The sequence below is a fragment of the Phodopus roborovskii genome, unplaced genomic scaffold, assembly GCF_943737965.1.
Source record: "Phodopus roborovskii unplaced genomic scaffold, PHOROB, whole genome shotgun sequence".
Lineage (NCBI taxonomy): Eukaryota > Metazoa > Chordata > Mammalia > Rodentia > Cricetidae > Phodopus > Phodopus roborovskii.
Window position 1 is genome coordinate 20,558,217 of NW_026126434.1, and position 21,327 is coordinate 20,579,543.

Sequence of the window (21,327 nt, forward strand, 5' to 3'; positions counted from 1 at the left end):
GGGAGATAAGAACAGACAGGAGTTCCCACCTCCCAGGGAGGATTCACATCCAAACAGACCTGGTAAACTGATTGGCATTTCACACATCTGGGAGGAATTCCTTCTGCAATCACAAATTGACTCTTCTGGGAGTAGTTATCAAAAGGTCTTCTTCTAAGAGTAATGGTCCAATATAAACAGCCTGGAAGATACATTAACAGTTGGCCAGAAAAGGAATTGAACCTGCTACTTGTCCAGTTCCATACATGGTCACATGACTTCTGCATGTAAGAAGAATTCTGTTCTCAAGAACATAGTTTACAAGTTAAAGGGCAACTACTGTGCTCCTGAGTAAGTCAGCATACCATACACATTAATCTTCACTAATTTTTTTTTTTTTTTATGTAGGTTGACATTCCAGATATAAGTCTTAGTCACATATCTCATATTAATTTAGGGATAAAAATAGGTGGATCAGGAAAATATTTATTTTCTGGAAGTTCAAAAACTAAGATATTTTGGTACTCAATGATCTGAACTAAGTGTCTCTGCTTACTTCATCTGCCAGATTGTACACGCTGCCATATTATACATGTGATCATGCATATGGCGTCATTTTGTTCATCCTTAACCATTTCACACTGTGTCTTAGAGCTCCTTAGCTGGGTGGTGGTGGCATATGCCTTTGATCCCAGCACAAGGGTGGTATATAAGCATGTGGATCTCTGTGAGTTCCAGGCCAGCCTGGAAAGGCTACACAAAGAAATCCTATCTCAGGGAAGGGGAGGAGATAACAAAACAAGGCCCTTAATTGAATATTCAGCTAATTTGTTTCCAACTCTCCAGTGGTATTTTGCAGATTTAAATGTGTGAAGATACCACTGTTATCCATATGTAAACACCAATATTTCTATTTAGTCATTTTTATTAATGCTGTTAATAAGATTTTTTTTAAAGTGCAGTGTGATAATTTATATAATGTGTAAAGATCAAATTAGAGTAGTAAACATTTTCATATTGACCTTTATTAAACAGTTTTGGTTCACATATAGTAACTACATATCTGCGAGATACAGTGTAATTCAGTAATGAATCATAAGCAATAAATTTTCTTAAGATGTGCTTTATATGTTTAGGTATTCATTTGACTGTACACTTAGACAAGATTCTCACTCTGCAACTAAGGCTGTTTTGATATTTGCCATGTTAGGATTATGCCAATGATCTCCTATATGCTATGTAAGAACTCTATCAGTAACTTTTCAAATAAGTTTTTGAGTTATAATTATATTGAGTATTTCTGTATCTATTTAGACTCTCTCTTTATTGATTTCTGCTTTTATTTCACTTAGAGTGCTATCTTTGTGAAATGGATTATGTGGCACATTAATGAATTAGTTTATCATTGAATACCTGGTTATTCTTCTAAGTATTCAATATGCAGTGAACTTCCAGCTGAGCTACAGCCAGGTCCTCTGCTCTTTGCTCTCTCAGCAAAGAATTCTTGTTACATGGAATGCATTCCTAGGAATTTTTTTTTCCTTTTTAATTTAAATTTGAAACAAAGTTGTTTTGCATGTCAATCCCAGTTCCCTCATCTTCCCATACTCCCCTATCACCCCCACCAAACTCCAGCCCATCACCTTTCTGCTTCCCAGAGAGGGTGAGGCTTTCCATGAGGAGTCTTCAAAGTCTGTCATATCATTTGGGGCAGGGCTCTCCATATGTCTAGGCTGAGGGAGTATCCCTCTATGTGGGTTGGGCTCCCAAAGTCCATTCATATACAAGGGATAATTACTGACCCATTACCAGAGGCCCCATAGACTGCCCTGTCCTCCTAACTGACACCCACATTCAGGGGTCTGGGTCAGTACTATGCTGCTTTTCCAGCTATCAGACTGGGGTGCATGAGCTCCCCCTTGTTCAGGTCATCAGTTTCTGTGGGTTTCTTCAGCCTGGTCTTGACCCCTTTGCTCATCTCTTCTCCCTCTCTGTAAATGAATTCTAGGAGTTTTGCTAGTGTTTAACTATGGGTGTCTGCTTCTGTCTCATCCGCTACTAGGTGAAAGCTCTAGGATGGCATATAAGGTAGTCGTCAATCTCATTACCATGGAAGGGCATTTAAGGTAGCCTCTCCACTATTGCTTAGATTGTTAGTTGGGTTCATCCTTGTAGATCTCTAAGCATTTCCCTAATGCCACATTTCTCCTTAAATCTATAATGGCTCCTTCTATTATGGATCTCTTTTCTTTTTTCTCCTCTATTCTTTCTCTTTCTCAATCTTCCTGTTCCTTCATGCCCACCTCTCCCCTCCTCTTCACCCGTTCTCTTTCTTCTAACTTCCTCTCCCCTCCCTCCATGCTCCCAATTTGCTAGGAAGATCTTGTCCCTTTCCCCTTCTCTCAGATTCCCTGTATGTCTCTCTTAGGGTTCTCCTTGTTTCCTAGCTTTTCTGGCAGTGTGAATTACAGGCTGGTAATCCTTTGCTGTATGTCTAAAATCCATGAGTGAGTACATACAGTGGTTATCTTTTTGTGACTGGGTACCTCACTCAGGATGATTTCTTCTAGTTCCATCCATTTCCCTGCAAATTTCAGGATTCCATTGTGTTTTTCTTCTGAGTAGTACTCCATTGTATAAATGTACCATATTTTCTGGACATTTTAATAGTTGTCTCTGAGCTTTGCCTAAGCCTGGTCCTGTTTACTATAGAGATTTTAGTGTAGACATAAGCTCAAAACAGAAAACATACAATTTGTACTGTTCCTTATAAAGAATACATACACCTTTCAAACTGAAATGATGACTTCATAAAAAGTTAATTAATTTTAACAAAGTCATCCCCAATTAAGTATAACCCTCAGTATGCTGTAATATTTAAAATTTCTCAGATTTAAAGGTAATGATTTGTTTGAGAAGTAATCTCCTTTATTTTATTTATTTATTTATTATTATGTTAGTTAGGGTTCTCTAAAGGAACATATAGATGGTATGTTAGGCTGGCTTACAGACTGTGGTCCACCTACTCTAACAATAGCTATCTGCTGATGGAAAGTCCAAGAATCGAGCAGTTGCTCAGTCCACAAGGTTTGCTGTTTCTGCTGGTCTTCAGAGCATATAGAATTCCCTACGAAATAGGCTGTAACACTAGCTCAGAGAGATCTAGGGCAAGCAGGCAAATAGAACAAGCTTCCTTCTTCAAAGAGTGGCCCAGATTTAGGGTAGTTCTTCTGATTTCAAGTGATCTGAATTTAAGTTGGATCTTCATACCTTAAATGATCCAATTAATTAAAAATCCTTCACAGATGCACCCAGCAATTTGGGTTGTTAGTTAATTCCAGATGTAGTCAAGTTGACAACAAATAATAGCCATCACAACTATAAACCTTGAGTTTTCTGCCAAACTCCTGAATGATAACAGATGAGAAAATTCTATTAATGGGTTGCAAGCATTTGGAGGACAAGAGAAAATATCAGTTTTAATATGTTAACAAAAGATTTAAAATTAGCACTTCTCTAAATAGTCTAGAAAAAAGCTTTTTACATAGAGGGATTATCTTTTTTTTTTTACTCATATTACTACATTTATTTCTTATAATATAAAATATTACACATATACTAGCGAGCTAGTCCAATAATATTAAATACTTTAGGTATATATTTAGGTATATAAAATCCCATTCCCTCCTTCTAGACAAAGTTTCCTGAAGTGTTTACATTTTTTTAATTTTTTCAATGTTAAAGTAATTCTAAATCACATCCATATCTCTTTCATGTACTCACTTTTTATTTTATGGGACTTATTAACAAGCAATGATAAAAGATGAGGAATCTAATTTACACTTCTCCATCCCCACTGATTTTATTTGCTGTGCTATTTTCAGTTTTCCTATTGTTTATATAACTTGAAAAAATGTAATTAAATACCCAAATGCTTTTTTCAACAAGCTTACATAATAATGACAGTGGTTTGTAAATTACCTGATGAATTAACAAAACTTGTGCTGGGTTGGTAGCATGGTGGCTCTCCAGAAATGAGGAGAGCAAAGTGCTCTCAGTATGAGATTTCTTTACCTGATACTCCAAGAGAATAGCTCAGATTCTAGGTTTTTATTTTAATTATGGATAAGAAAATTGGGTTTTTTTTTCTATCCAATCATCAGAGACTTCCAAGAATTCCTTGAAATAGTTGATTTTGGGGCACACAGTTGGATCATAGAGGATCTTCAGTTTTTAAGAGCCTCCCTAGGTCTATCAGAATGCTACTGAAAGCTACTGAAGAGTTAATTAGTGAAGTAGAAGTGAATGAGTTAAAGTAGGCCTTAACTCTGAAGCAAGTTCTCTTCAGACAGACTGAAAAGTGCTGTTCAACTCTTAACTGATAGAACCCTGAACATTTTTCAATTTAGGGAAAACCACATCCTTATATCTGATATGAACTGACTATTAAAAGGGTGCTATGTGAGAGAGGGAGATAGGAAAAGAAATAGTAACAGAAAATAAAATACAGGGAGAGGAACAATGAAAATAAGGAAGGGATGAGGAGAAGAAAGCTAGAGAATTCCAGAAGATTTTCTGTATGTATAGTAGAGAGAAAAAGAAAACTCATTTGGATCTAATGGGACAATTTTTATTGTGAGGTGATATATACATGGTTCTAAAACCACATTAAGAAGATGAGATACGATGTTACAAAATTGTTGCTATCAATGTCTCATTACTTATAAGAAAATATAGTGATACCACTCAGAAAACATCTAAACAATTATACAGCCCCTGAAATGTATGTGAAGTACTAACCATTGGCCAATTATTATAATCCACCCCTAAAATTTTAATAAAGATGTATTGCCTGTGGTTAGTTAATATCATACACAGCTCATTTTAAGTATAAGCCAACACCGTGCCATGTCCACTGAGGATTTAAACTGCTGGATCTTCCAAAGAGTGCACAGCATAGTTCAGTGTTCTTCAGTTCACAATAAACCACATAAAAACATGTTTGTTGTAATACTTCTCAGACATGGAGGAAAAACTGATTTCGCTTTAGACTCACCATTTATTTATTTTGGCTGAGAGTTGTTCACCCCTAATGTTTCCTAAACTATGTTCTAAGAGCATTGTTTCAAAGAGATTAGTGGAGGTTTACTTAATGCATGTAAAACAAACAAACAAACAAACAAAAAAAAACATTTTTTCTTTAGTCACTATGAAAAGCAGTATAATTAATTCCCTGAGAGAACCTCCAGGAAATAATATCTTTTCAAAACTTTATCGACTGTAGTTTCCCAAGCTGATATGTTAAGTGGGGTTTTTATTGTTCCCTTCAGCATGCACGTCATCCTTTTCTCATTTAATTGAGTAATGTCTGCTTGTACATCCTCTGCTCTAGTGGCAGATCTGAAATGTAATGGCAGATCTGAAAGGCTGCCTCCCAGACCTCTGACTACAAGAGCCTAAACTAAACATAGTGCTTGGTCCCTTTCAAAACATAAAGTCCCTATCCTCTTTTAAAGATGTGTTATTTAATATTTATGTCTAGTATGAGTGTTTGCCTGCATGCACATAGCTATACCATGTTGTACAGTGCCTGTGGAGTCTAGAAGAGGGTACTGGAAACCCTGCAACTGGAGTTACAGAGACTTGTGAAATGCAGTGTGGGTTTTGAAAACTTAAGCAGGGTCCTCTGAAAGAGGAACCAATGCACCCAGCTTTGATTTACCTGCCCATTCACCTTACCCACACCATTATAGTGGATACAGCTGAACATCACGCTGAGAAACAATGACATAAAGGACTCCACTATCATCCTGTACAGAATCTTTTCACACCACTACTAGTTAAATGAACACTTTTATGTTCATATGGACTCTTTTAATTACATAACACTTGAGTGATGTAGCTTTTATTTTGAATGTTTTTTTTCCAATTTCACTGTAATTATTCAAATAAAATAAATAATTTGAGATTGAAAGGATATAGAGTCATGGATCTTTTCTAAAACAGAGAGAATGCACATAAAGAGCTGTTTGATGACTTTACATTTCACTTAAGTCCTGTAGGCAGCTTAACACTGTAATTTTTCTCCTGTAAATTCCTCCTGGGAAAATCCCTTAGTTAAATTCTGTGCACATAGCTACTACGTGTTTTCATTTCAAATTTGAGAGAGGACCATTTCCTCTTCAGATGTAGAATTAACTAGGGAAAGTATACGTCCAGGCAGTTGAGCTTCGGTGCCTGCTTAGTGAGTATATAGCTGTCTAGATTCAAACAAGCATTCTTCTTCCAGCTTTCCCTGAAATGTGAGTGTGCAGCACAGCTAAACACTCTGAATTTTTTTTCAGGAAGAACTGAACCCCATTTTGGTGACCCCACCTATCCAAGCCATTGATCAGGACCGAAACATCCAACCACCATCCGATCGACCCGGCATCCTCTACTCCATCCTTGTCGGTTTGTATCTGCCAACATTTTATCCTGTTAGAAATCTATGAATGAATCCCCTCAATATCATATTAAGCTCTTTAACAACAAGGCTTCCCTTATTGAAAGTCACATATATAACAGTAGATAGAAATCTGAAGTTTCCTGCTTCCTATCTCAGTAAAATGTTACAGAGCAGACAATATTGCCTTTATAAAAAACAAACAAGATACAGATCAACTTTAAAGCTTTATTCAGTGATTTTGTTTTGCTGTTTTGAAATCAAAGGAAATATGGGCTTTGTTGAAGGTCCTGAAAGAAGAGAAGGACTACCAGCCAGGAACATGCTATGCTACCCAGAGTCTTTTTCTGCTCTGGAATCAGTGTTTGTGCTAATCCAGCTCTGTGTGTGTTACCATTTGCACAAGATACAGAAAAGAGGAGATTTGACAAAACCGTTCTTAAGTTATGTTGATAAAATGTACATGTTTCTGATTTTGTGTGACTGATGGGGCTCTGGAGTGACAGTTTCATGGGAGAGGCTAGCATCTCTGACTAGGATTTGCTGACTTTGGATGACCCCATAAAAGATCAGTGTTATCTTCCAGTCCCAGTCTGTGTCTCTGCCTCCAGCCTGTGGGCTCATATGCACCGTATTAAGCAGGTTCCATACAATTTTACAGTGCCATACTTAGAAGTGGTATTTCTAAAATTTGTCCCCATAGTTCTAGTTCAAGACTTTGGTCTTTAGAGCAATGTATAAAACTCAGGCCAAGTGCAGAGATCTTCCCATTGAATTATTATTATTTTTGTTGTTGTTCTTACGAATATAAGTCTTGTTAAGCCTAATAGTTGTCTTGTTATAAATAACAGGAAACATGAAATGTTTGATCCACTAATTGAAGAAAATTATGAAATATTTCCATCTATCTTTACTGTAAATAGAAAGGGTGAGAGGTAAATTCCTCAGATTAAAAAAAAAGGATATGTAGGTATAAAAATATCAAAAGCAGAATTAAAATACACAGAGGAGGAAGAGATAAATGTTTCTAAAAGAGCTGCCCAGCTATGACTACAGCCATTTTGTCAGGAAAGCTGGTGTCTGCAGAAACAAGTAGAATTATAGCTACTGCACTCAAAGTCCTTTCATAACCTGTCAGTTCTTTGGCACCTTGAGCCATTAGTGCCCATGGTGGGCTTGCCAAGCTTTTCTACAAAAAGAAACAGAAAAATATTGATGGATTGACAGAAACACCCAGGGATATCATTTGAAAATCTGCAGAATTGATAATGAAAGTGACACCCTTCTTCAAATAATAGAGTTTAATATTTCTTAAAATAGATTTGCTGTTTAACTGTTGGTTTTCCTGTGTGTAACAATAGGGAGATGAACATGAAATACACATACATTTGGATATTTCTATTTGGTTTTATTTTACATTTGTTATTTCAATAATATGAAGTTATAATTCTGAGTAAGGACTGACATTAAATTCAGTGATGACTTGAAAGTTTAGATGAAAGATTCAGTCTCTTATAGATGAAATTAGGAAAGACAGTCCAGTAAGACCTTTAAAGAATTACCACCATCACCACCACCACCACCACCACCACCCCGTGATTGGATTACTGTCCCCAAAGGGACACAATGCAAAACCTTAATGTCTAGGGCAGTGGTGCTGAAGGTTCTGTATACCTGTGCAAAGTGTCCTAGCAGGGTCCTTAGGTCACTGGAACATGCACAGGGAGGAGACTGACGGACCCTGGTTTGTCTTCTCTCTCCATCACTCATTCTGACTTGCAGTTTCCATCTGCCATTCATACTAGGAGCCTGAAGTAATGGGCCCTACTAAACATGGCCTTGAACCTAAGTAACTCTGGTATAATAAACTTTATTTAAAATAAGTAGTCTGTCTCAGGGTTTTGTTTTTGTTTTTTAAATAATAGTGACACAAAGCTGACTAATATGCCCCTCCAAAAACAGTAAGGGACAGGGTAGACAAAAAAGAAAGAAACTAACAGAAAGGAAAGTAATGGCAAAGAGAGCCCAAATCAACTTTATTGGGACTGAAAATTAACCAAGGTTCTGCATTTCTCCTTGACTATACAAGCAAAGCAGCTACATCTTTATAATAGCAGTGAATTGTGTTCTCTTTTCACTCCTGAAGCCCCAGAGCCCACTGTGCCAGCCTGACTCCTCCATGTATCTCATCAGCCCTCACATTGGATAAAATAAAGCAGGAGATCTCTCAGTGCCTCGGTTATCAACATCGTTCATTTCTGACCGCACAGAGGGTTCCCAGAAGTACCACCAAAAAGTACCTCTCATGTCACCAAAGACAAAATGGCTTCTCCCATGAGCATTTGTTAAAACACTTATGGCAAATACTTTGCCTTTGTGGCTGCCTAATGTAGTGGGGGATAAGTAAAAAGCTTGGAAGGTTGAGAAGAGGATCCATTGGAATGTGAAAACTTTACCATGTCTCTTGGAATCTAGAACAACAGCATGACATATGCTATGTATACACACAGAAAAGTCTTGGGAAGCCTTTAAACTCTGCCCTCCTTTACTGACCTACAACCTCCACCCCTGCAAAACCAGCAATTGAGAGCTCTTCAGACATCGAGTTGGACAATTAATGATACTACTCAGAGAGCTCATCTGGAAGAGCTAGAAAGTATGTTGGGTACAGTGAATAAAATACGACAAAACAGAACAAAAACCCCATGCAGTCAGTCATTCCACAGTCTACATGACAGAGCATGGCCTTTATATAAGCAGATAAAGCTACATACAGAAAGCAGTACAGCAACAGACAAGAGAAATTGTATGATTTCTTCAGTTGCTGCATAATAAATTGTAAAATGCTCATCTATGAAGGAATCAAATTATTAAACTAGAAAGAAACAGTAAGTATTGATGTTATGGATAGAAAATTAAGTCAAATATTGTTTTCAGGAAGACTAAACATTAGCCCAGTGGAAAACACATTTAGTCTCCTGGCTATGTGTGTGAAAAGCTAAATGGAACCACATACATAGAAACAGAAAAGCAGGGGATGATGCCTAAACAAACACAGAATAGCAACAGAGAAACAGATGACTTAAAAGAAACAGAAGCAAAACTGAGAAGTGTCTGAAATTAAAGTTTCAGAAATGGTTATGAAGAGCACCTTCCATTGAAAAGAAAACAAAAGTAGCAATATGTGAAAAGAGATCAGCTGAGGTTATAAAATCCTAATCAAATTGAGATCTGTAGACCTCTCTGCTTTAAACCTGCAGAACACCTAAAAATAGTCTTCTCAAACTTACCTGTAGAGCTTGCTCTCCAGTATAGATCATTGTGAACTGACAATAAAGCTGGTTAAGTGGGACATCATATATTCTTTGACTATAGACAGACTTCATAGTACCCCAGACAAAAACAAAACACCACCAAATTACCATAAACTTGATTTGCTAGATGTATTGAACCATATAGATATATTTCAATTTCTTTTGATCATACATACATATATACAATTAATATACAGTGTTCTGTTTGCATGTGTGCCTGCAGGCCAGAAGAGGGCACCATATCTAATTACAGATGGCTGTGAGCCTCAATGTAGTTGCTGGTAATTGAACTCAGGCTCAATGGAAGAGCAGTCAGTGCTTTTAACTTCTGAGCCACCTCTCTATCCCGATCATATCAGTTTTAACACCACACTAATAGCAACAGTTTATCTCATCACATCAAAGATAGTTTGTAGAAGTTATCTAAAACTATTGCTTGTTGCAGGCCATGGCCAGAGAGTAGGTATTCTGTCCTCCAGAATCACTGAGACTCCATACAACACATGACATTATATAGCCACTAATCCTTGTACACAGATACATTGAATGATAATGTTGAATTGGTGTGTGTAGGTCATGTAGATGGCTGCCAATCATTTTCCCAACACCTCCAGTAAAATCACTCTCATAAGATAATTGCCTTCTACTTACTATCAAGAGAAAGAGACAACAAAATATGTTCATACTGAAAACAAGCAAAAATGGTTATTGTTTTCTTAATAATTTATAGAAAATATGTAGAATGACAATGGAACTTCCTTTACATAGAATCCTTTCTGTAGATGCTGCGTAGTAACATCAGGATACGGTGGGCCTGAGACAACATGTTAATCAAAAGAGACCTGCCAAACTTTGTACAATGCTAAGAGCACACTGATACAAAACATACTGTGTAAATATGACTTTCTTGGTTCTAATTGTGTTCCTAAGTTTATCTAAATAGCAACTTTTGAGCAATATTTGATGATATCATTAAGCCAGCATCATAAGATACAAGTTCACTTTGAGTAGTATGAAAGGCTACTTGATTTTTGCTATTGTAGTAGGCAAAGCTGACAGTACTATGAAATATGTATGAATGGTAATTATAACACAAGTAATGCATATTAAATATTGTTTAGATATGTTACTGCCTAAAATATAATACTTTGGTCATGGAGTTATGATGCATAATAATATTTTAAATACCATGGCAACTAAAAGGTTGGTTTCATGAACAAGTTAAGAACGAAAAAGTAAAACCAGAAACCCCAGTTTCAAATTTGTTTCTAAAACTCCATGAACACTAAAGTCTACGTTATGCATTTACTTTGTCACAGCAGGGTGTACAGTACAGTCACACTACAGAAGTCACAGGAATGTGTGGATTCTCATGTATATGTCCATTAAAATCTTGAAGAAAATGTCTCAAGCACATGACATTCTATGTTGTATTTCAGATGCTGTAATTGTGAAGGGGAGAACACAGTATTTTCTATTGTTTTGCTTGCTTTTGTTATTGTTGTTGTTATTTTATTTTTTTAATATAGTATGAGCTATCTTAGGGATGAATCATCCTCTGTGTGTTGACCTTTTAAACATCACATAATTTACACATCATTCCTATGTTGCATTTCCCTCACGCAACTTTTCCCTTCTCTACAATGTTGATCATTCAGGGAGATGAGGAAGACATTAGAGGTATTAGGTATTATAAGAACTGGTACATGGGGATAATTTGATGAAAATGTAAGTTTTAAATTCTAAAGAAAAATAATATTAAAATTGTCAAATTATTGTATTTACTACAAAGGAGTAGCCTTTGTAGGTAACATCAGAGGAATGTAAATATTAAAGGACTAGCCTTTGAACTTAACATCAGAGGATTGCAATGTTAGTAGTGTTTACCCTAGATTTAAGGAAGATGTGGATTTACTGCAGAAAGCGCAGAGCTTTGGAAATGTTTGTGGATGAGTAGCACTTCCAGATGGTTAGAGAGTTGGTGCTTAGAATGAAAAGTACATTTTCCTGTGATAAATCTTAGTGACCTGAAGAGACCTTGGTTTTCCACATTCATGTGTGTCCTTGGATAATCTGATACCTCAATACCTTCACTTCTCTTAGGCACTCAACATTTGTGCATCACTGAAAAGGATTTATAGACAATCAGTTGAAGATAACTTACATATTAAATTTTCTTTTGTTTTTAATATCTTCATTAGTAATATTTGATTGGTACTTATAAAATGAATCATTACTTATCTCTAATGTTAGCTTTGGAAATAATCATTAGCTTTCATGTCTTCATGGCAGTAATAAACAAGGCTTTTATATTTCTGCATATATCAATTAGAATTTTATATGGGTTAATGTCCCTCATCAGTATATTAGAAACACATCTTCAATATAATAAACAATAAAAATAAGTGATTTCTTAGATGGAAATGTATTCGTTAAAACACATACAACTGAATTTGTACTTATCTTGGAAGTAAAGTGTCTGAATTGAAAGTTTCTCCCTCAGTTCAAGAAAATGTTGAGGACATATCAGGGGCAGGAATTTGAATATAAGACATTAAAGGACCTTTAGGCACTTTGTGGAACCAGTGGCCTACTAGCACTGTGCTCACAGTGATGTAGGGGGCTGCTCTTAGAAGGGTCTCAGGTTCATAAAAAGTCTCAGGACATTGAGAAAGGACACAAAGCACAAAATGACGCAGTAGAGACAGAAATTCCATGAACAGTTCACATTTGCTCCCAACAACACCCAACAGCTGAGTTAGCAAACACAATCAAATACAACTCATATCTCTGTGTGTCAATTGACAGCTCATCGAAGAGATAAAGTTATAGACCTCATCTTGCAAACAACACAGTTGAAATTTTTAGCAGTCTTACAGTTATCTTTCATTTCTTAAATACAGCCAATGCCAAGTTAGAAACAGAAAAAATCTAAAGTTTAGGAAAAAATAAAGGATATTGTTAACTGATTTGCAAAGGCAAGTGACAGAAAAAAAAGGTCTAGACCAGCAAAATGTATACGTAACAGAAGTCTGTCACTGGAAATATGGAAAGTGACAATGTAATAAGAAAAGGCAGCTCAATTCTAATTTGGATAAAATTTGAATAGATGATTTATCATAGAAAATATATAGCTATAAAACGTAAGTAAAAGTTGCTTTAGTTTATTTGCCTTTAAAGAGATCCAAGTTATAACTCAATGACTATGACTGCATGCTTATTAGAATTGCCCAAATTTGAAAACTGATCTCTTCGGCTGCTAGAAAACACATGAAGAATACAGAAAGACCATGCAATACTGATGGAAGTATCAAATGGTTCTGTCACCTTGGAAATCTGGCATTTAAAAAAAAATAAGATAAGCATGGTCATAAATGAAAAAAAAATGGTAACAGATACTCCTACAAATCTCTAATGTGTCATACTGAATTGAAGAAGCCAATTAACTGTATGATTTCATCTAAATTGGTTCTTAGGAAGGTGGACCCAAGAGACAATTAGTAAATATGACTCCTGAAATATGAACCTCATGGAAGGTACTTTGACCATGGGCCATGTGAATCAACAGTGAGGTAGTGATTACCCAACAAACATCTGAGATTTTTACAACTGTGCTGCCTTAAATGGTTAATAAAACATTTAGATGCAACATCTGCTAGGAGCTTGCTCTCTGGCTATTTAACCAAGATAAAAGGACAGCAACGCTCATTTACTAATGTGCACAAGAGTAGTAAAGAAACTGCATCTGTGACTAAATGCTATTAGAATCCTCACAAACACAAGAACAGGTAAAACATGGTATACTGATAGAGCAGAAGAATTCTACCACAGTAAAAAGAAATAAGTTATAAATGCAGAAAAGGATGTGAATAACAAGGTTGCCACAATGAGAACATATGATGCCACCAAAGCATTGCATGCAAACATAAAGGGTGTAATGAAGGATACAGTCAGGAGCCTTCATGCAATTATTAACAGGGACATTGCTTTTAATAGTGACAGTGGTAAATGGATCAACATGAAATGATTCTTCTAAAATATATAAAGTTTATGATAGGTCCCTTACAGAAAACAAATTATGTCCAACTTTGTAAAAAAAATAAAATAGAGGGATAATCTAGCTTGAAATTTCCTTCACAGAACTGAGGGTAGAAATGTAGGCTTTTTGTGCATACAATAAAAGTTTTTGAATACATGAGTTCTGCTGACTATAAAGAATTACATTCTAAAATTTGAGCAATCAAAATCATTTCTATGTAACGGTTTCATATAAGTATAAAAATTAGTGAATGGTGGAAAGAAAAGTATTTTTAATTCTCCTTAGTAAAGAATTGTAATTTAAGGAGTATAGAATATTAAACTGCCATAGCATTTACTGTAGATCTACTTTTAGATCTCCAGTTACACACTTGATCTGTTAGTATGTTGTAATCACTTCTACAAATCTACCTCTCACAACAGGCCAATAAGCCCAATGGTGTAATTAATTAGGTGGGACTATATGACCTGACAGAGAAGTGTTTTGGGGTCTAGAATTAGATATTCTATGGTAGAATTCTGCTTCATTCATTTGCCAGCTGTGAGAATTGAAGTCATTTTCCCTCTTAATCTCTGAATTTTTCTTTCTTCATAGATCCAATAATAGCATCTTCCCCATAGGGCTGTTTGACACTTAGATGAAATAGAAGATTTATAAATAAAAAGATTACAGTGTTTCCCCCACAGGAAACCCAGAGTTGTCATCTAATAAGTGTTTCTCTCCAGGAGCTACCTGCCTTTTCCCAGTTCACCTGGGTCGCACATTCCTTTATGTTAGTGACTCACCTTCCAGCATATCCCCAGTACATCCTCCTCTGAAGAGAAGGCTGCTGAAACCAGCAGAACCAACTCTGAATTACACTGTACTTTACATAAATTTCAGTGGAAACATATAAAAATGTTAGAATGAAAGTTTTCCATTCACTATTACTTAAGAAATGATAAACATTGAAATTGTTTGTATGTCTATATTCCGTTCCAATTCTCCCATCTCATTATCATGAAAAAGGCTTAAGACATATCTCTTTAATCAACAAATATCTATTACACATTCCTATAACATAACTGCTTATAACTCTGCTGCTCATCATTATTTATTACAGATTTCTCTCAAACATACCTATGCTTAACAGCATATTTTTTCTTTGTAAATATACCAGGCAGGGTGGTGAAGCTTCACATAATGTCCACCTGTTGTAAATGATATGTCTAGTGAGTCATTTTAGATTTATGCTTATTTTCTTCCCATTAATTTTCCCTAAATGTGTTTATTGGAAAGATAACTTGAAGTCATTGAGATCCCCTGCTGAACACATTGTATTCTCATTGGCATGGTTCCACATAGTTGGTTGCCTTAGCTTTACTGTAAACAAATGAAGGATTTTGTTGTCTCTGCTCAAGCCACTTCCTAGATGATATGCAATCTGTTTTGTGTTGTCATCCCACAACACTTATACTAATGACACATAGATCAAATTAGACAAACACATAAAAGTGTTATTTGGAGGCAAAGATCAAGGTCCCCATCTCTAGCATTGGATGAAGTGCCCATTCCATAAGTGCAATAGGGCATCCTCATCTCATTTCTATTTTTAGTAGATTTTTGTTTTGGTTTTCCATCACCAGGGTGAATAAGTTCCTAAAAAGAAATGTGTGATCTCAGTTATTTGGATTTATAGTATAATTGTCTAGTTTTCAAATGGTGCCAACAATCCTCCTCCATAGCAATTGTCTTAGTTGGGGTTTCTATTCTGCTGAAGAGACACCATGACCATGGCAGTTCTTACAAAGGAAAACATTTAATTGGGGTTGGCTTACAGGTTCAGGGGATCTGTTCATTGTTGCAAGATGGGAAGCATGGTGGCACACAGGCATACACTGTGCTGGAAAAGGAGCTGAGAGTTCTACATCTTGATGTGCAGGCAGCAGAAGGGACACTGTGTGCCACACTGGGCATAACTTGAGCATAAGACCTTAACACCCACTCTCACAGGGACACACTTCCTTCAACAAAGTCACACCTATACAAACAAGGCCATACCTCCTAAAATGCCACTCCCTATGGACCATACTTATTTAAACCACAATGATCAATATATCACTCTTGTTTTTAATGTTATGAAATGTATAATTTAAATTTTAAATAAAATTTAATTTAAGAAATTTAAATAGTTGGTCTCTTTCAAATCAGGACAGTTATTATTATTGATACTCAATGTACCTGGTTATCAGGAGGGAGACCTTTCTTAATGCTCTTGACATTAGATGGCAGTGTAGGAGACTCATAGTTATTCTTGACACCTGTAGTAAAATAGTTCACAAGTCTTTTAAATTTCTAACATGGATACAGAACGGTAAATGAAATGCCTTTTAGAAACTTTAATTATTTTGTATACAAGGGATTTGTATCAAATCAAATACATTGTATAAAACACATTCGATACAATGACAAACTGACTCCGAAGGGTGGTCATTTTTCCTGAGCAGAACATCATTTAAGAGAGCCCCAATTAGAGAGTGTATATCTCTTCTTGGAGCTAGACTGTAATATGAGATTACCTTGATTTCCTTCTCAGCCCATTTATCATCTGTATATAGGAGGGCTGCTGATTTTTTTTTTTTTTTTTTTTTTTTTTTTTTTTTTTAGTTAATCTTGTATTCTGCCACTTTACTGAAGGTGTTTATCAGCTATAGGATTCCCTGGTAGAATTTTTGGGTTCACTTATATAAACTGTCAAATCATTTGCAAATAGTGATAGTTTGACTTCTTCCCTTCCTTTGATCTCCTTTTGGTTTTTTATTGCTTTAACTAGAACTTTGAATACTATATTGAATTGATATGGAGAGAATGGACAGCCTTATCTTGTTCCTGATTGTAGTGTGTTCACTTTGAGTTTCTCTCCATTTAATTTGATGTTGGCTGTTAGTTTACTGTATATTGCCTTCATTATGTTTGGGTGTGTTCCTTTATCATGAAGGGGTGTTGGAGTTTGTCAAATGCTTTTTCAGCATCTAGTGAGATGATCATGGTTTTTTTTTTTCTTTCAATTTGCTTATATGGTGGATTACATTGACAAATTTGCATAGGTTGAACCATCCCTGTATCACTGGAATGAAGCCTACTTGATCATAGTGGATTTCTTTTTTTTTTTTTTCTTTTTTTTTTGGGGGGATATGTTGTTGGATTCGGTTTGTCAGTATTTTATTGAGTATTTTTGCTTCTAACTCAAGGCCCAAGTTGTAAGTATTTTTATTTTAGCTTTAATCCTATATTCAGACATATTTTGCTCTTTTTTTAAATCAGTTTTCAATACTTTAAGTGATAGAATTCAAGTATCACATAGTTATATAACTTACTAGCAAATGCCCTAGGAATGATATCATCAACCCTACCATCAGGATATGAATACTGTACACAGCTTTATTTCATCTGTGATTTTTATGTATTAGCTATATTCCCTGGGATAAAATAACAAACTGTTACCTTTGAACTTCTGGGATGTTTTTATTTATAACACCACATGAATTCACATTTAGAAAAGCATTTCTGAGATCCTATAAATCTAATTTGTTATATAATTGCATAGAGCATATACATATGGCTCCAAAAATATTACATTTGTTGTTAACAGATTTTGACTTTTCTACCACCCTGTCATGTATTTCTTTACTATCTCTTATGTTATCAATTTTTAATATTATGATTTTTCCATTTAAATATAATATGTATTCCTTTTTAGCTGACTAATTTTCAAAGTTCAATTTTAGTCATCTAAAGATAGCTACATTGATAGTTAAAGATCACATGTGTTGTAAATATATACATATGTGCAGATATATTTCCCACTTATTCAGCCAGATAAATTACTATAGATTTTAGATGGTTATTTTTCCCAACAGTGGTATTCTTGCATTATTGAGTGGAGGATGCATGTAGTCAGTGGCAGAGTACTGATCATGAATAAGGCTGTAGGATCCATCCCTAGTTCTGTTACAAAGAAGGTAAACATCACTTTGGTATAGATCTACAGATTGATCAAGCCAAACTTGTGTTTATGTTCTCAAGCCCAGTGGAAGATATATATGGATGTGACTAAAACAATGCATTTTCCTTCTATGTGCTCTGTGTAATCTCTCACAGCCCATTTCCACTCATTGTTGTGGATTTTTCCTATAAATAAATATCTATAGTAATAAGTATAATTGTTACCATGGCTGAAATCAGTAATTATAACTCTCTTTGTAGTGGGAATATTTAATATCTCAAATTCCCAGGTCTTCTTTACAAGTATAGATTGTTGAAAGGGTCACTGATGGTTACTGGCATACCTAACCATTAATGGGATGTGATTTGATTTTTACATCTGATTACTCTGACCTGGCATTTCTTTACTTTGGGATAGCATACAGGTAAAGATGATACAGGTAAATTTAGAAAATGTGCAGAACCAAATATCACAGTGAACAAAATGCCAGCATTTAAGAAATATGCACCTTAAAAAACAAATCCATTAAAATCTTCAGTGGTTGGCATAATTATCAGAACACTTACCTTTAAAAAAACAACAACAAAAATGTCCCTACTATAGAAGAACATGTTTACAGTAGTTCCTAAGCATTTTGATATTTGGTTTAAATTGCTAGTCTTTATTATAAGATATGTTGAAAAAACATGTAGGGTATAATTAAGATTTATGTATCATTAAAATATAATTTTATAATCCAAAATTTGTTTTTCCTCTACTTAATGTCTTATTTTCATATAATGACTTTCCAAATTAATTAAAGAGCTCTCTTTTAAAAAAAATCAGAAAACCATCCAAACAGATATCTCCCCTTTCTCTAATTCATAAGCTAATTAATTATATATCACATTTGCATCCGTTCTCCCTAGACTGGATAATTTCGAAACTTAATTTGCTAATGAAATTGTAACTGTGTTGCTGGGTTACTGAAGGAAAAGAGATGAATCAGACTGGCGAGTTGCTGTTTGTTCTCAGTTCCCAATGCTGTCTCTTGTCTCCCAGGCACCCCTGAGGATTATCCCCGATTCTTCCACATGCATCCCAGGACTGCCCAGCTTACTCTTCTGGAGCCAGTCAACAGAGACTTCCACCAGAAATTCGATTTGGTTATTAAGGTAAATTAAACTAAATCCTTATTTCCTTGTAGTTATGGAAGGCTAACCAAAGGAACATATGAAGGCTACTGTAGACCTCATTTAAAAGATGAGAATGAATATGAACCACTATACCCAAATTTTTTGTCTACAAACATTGGATTTTTTTCATGTGTATAGTGATATTCAATATATTCACATAATAAATGTGTTGGTCATAGGGACATAGTTTAAATAACAAATTGCATTTTATCTTTTAACATTGTTTTAGAAAATAACTTTTGGAGATGAAAGATAAACAATGACAACATTAGAATATGCCTTACTTACCTTAATATATTATTTTAGGTGTTGTTGCTTTATCTAGCATAGATGGAAGTACTTTCTCACCCTAATATTTTTAAATGTATGCCTTACCATTTTTTTTAATGGAAGAAGATAAATCTAGAACTGAATGAAAATTTAAAGCTAGGTGATCTATGTAGCAGTAAGACAGTATCATTCTTTAAATGGAAAATGTGTTATTAATTAATAATAATATAGATTACGTTATAGGGAAGCCACAGAAGAGGAAGCCACTGTGGAGGCTAGTTAATTCTGATGGCCTTCACCAGAAAGTTGAGATTTAAGATTTCACTTTGACCCTGAAGGAAGAGTGAGGATTTGCTGAGTGGAAATGAGTATTCAATGGAGATATCTGTAAGAGACAAGACAATAAACCCTGAATAAACCTAATACACTTTTACATTTTATACAATATTACACACACACACCTTTTGATTAAAATAATTAAAATTATTAGTGCTGTGGCATTAGCTCCATGGTAGAATATTTGCAAGGCAGGCATGAGGCCCTGGTTTCATTCCCCAGAACCACATAAATAATTTACCTAATTGAATGAAAGATGGAAATAAAAAGGAAATGAAGAGAGAGGGCTTGCTGAGTAGGTGCTCTGGGAATGCTGATTTTTGTACTTCTTCATTGGCTGGTTGCCACCACCTGGGTGCTGTCTAATTTGCAGCACAGTATGTAGGATATGAAGTTCAGTGTCAGTGTCACAGTGTCCATAGTTATCATGAGACACATGACTACTACTGGGCAGAAGTGACACTGGATTTGGTTTTATTTCATGCAATCTTAGGTTCTTCCCACTGCACACACTATGTAGTTGCTTAGGTATGCATAATTGGATTGACTGTAGATAAATTAAGTCTAACTTCAAATACTATTATACTAAATGTATTTCATTTTAGTTCATAGTATGTGATAGCTTCTTACGTCACATTATAATATGTTTAATAGTCATGCGTTGTCCATGGAGAATTAATAGTGTAGAAATAGATAAGTCTCCTCACTGTAGATTTAATCAACTGGTAGAGAGAAGATAAAACAAGACTAACAATCAACTGAAAGGGAGTATTTCAATTATCTGGAGTTTCAAAGATTTTCTGAAGATTACCCCAAGCTTAAAGTTGCTGGGTTAAGAAATTTTGGCCAATAAATAAGAGTGAAAATGTGTTTTTAACAGAAAGGCTTAGAAGCACAGTGTAGCTCACTGCTAGCAGTCAACAGAAAAAAAAAAAATGAGGGAGATCAACTTCTGGATGGATATAACCCCCTTGATTGTCACTCAGAAAAGACACACTGCTGCCCCCTTTGTACAAAGTGGTCATACATGAGGTTCTCAGCTTGCACTGACCTGTCGTTAATGTGGAACCCCACAGAAGTCAAGCAATATACATCCACTGCCTATATCCATCTGCCTGGGTCCCCTGATGCTTATCCTTGTCTATGTATTGTTTCTAAACTGCTTCATTTTGAACATGAATCAGTTTCCTTTACTACCCACATCAGTTGTCCTGAGATGTCTGAGAACAGTGTAACAGCTCATCAATTACAGAAAAAAAAATCATTTGGAAATATGAACAAATAATTGTTTTTTTTAAAAGCACTTTATACTATTAATGAAAAGACTGTGAAGCTATCACTAGATCCAAACTGCCTTGACCCAAAGGTACCATGATAGGACCATGAGAGAAAGAATCAGTTGAAAGAATAATAATGCGGGGATGGGAGGGGAAAGTGGTCAGGGTGCATGTGAGAGAGCAGAGAGGGTAAGAGGGAGGGAGTAAGGGAGGGAGGGAGAGAGGGGGAACTGGGATTGACATGTAAAATAAAAAATAAATAATTAAAAAAAGAACAACAATGCAACACAAACCAAGAAATAGTAGAATAGCCTGACATTCTTGCAAATGCCACAATCCCACGGTTCTCCTCAATAGTAAATATTCCATTATCTTTACTTTTTCCCACATTAGTGTATTGTTTTGTTTTGTTTTTCTTTTTTCATTAGCTATGGAAGTGTTTTGGTGTTGGATTTGATCTAAATTTCTGTTTGGGGAGCTGCCTCAAATAAAATATGAGTGTCTCCC

At 35.4% G+C, this 21,327-nt stretch overlaps 1 protein-coding gene across 1 annotated transcript in view; it reads left to right on the plus strand.

The window, feature by feature from the left end:
* The window catches only part of Pcdh15 (protocadherin related 15), a 586,560-nt gene that overhangs the window by 265,827 nt on the left and 299,406 nt on the right, over nt 1–21,327 (plus strand). Inside the window, exons 9-10 of the mRNA XM_051186893.1 lie at nt 6,324–6,432; nt 18,804–18,916. Coding sequence (XP_051042850.1) covers nt 6,324–6,432; nt 18,804–18,916 — 222 coding nt within the window. The remainder of the gene's footprint in view (nt 1–6,323; nt 6,433–18,803; nt 18,917–21,327) is intronic.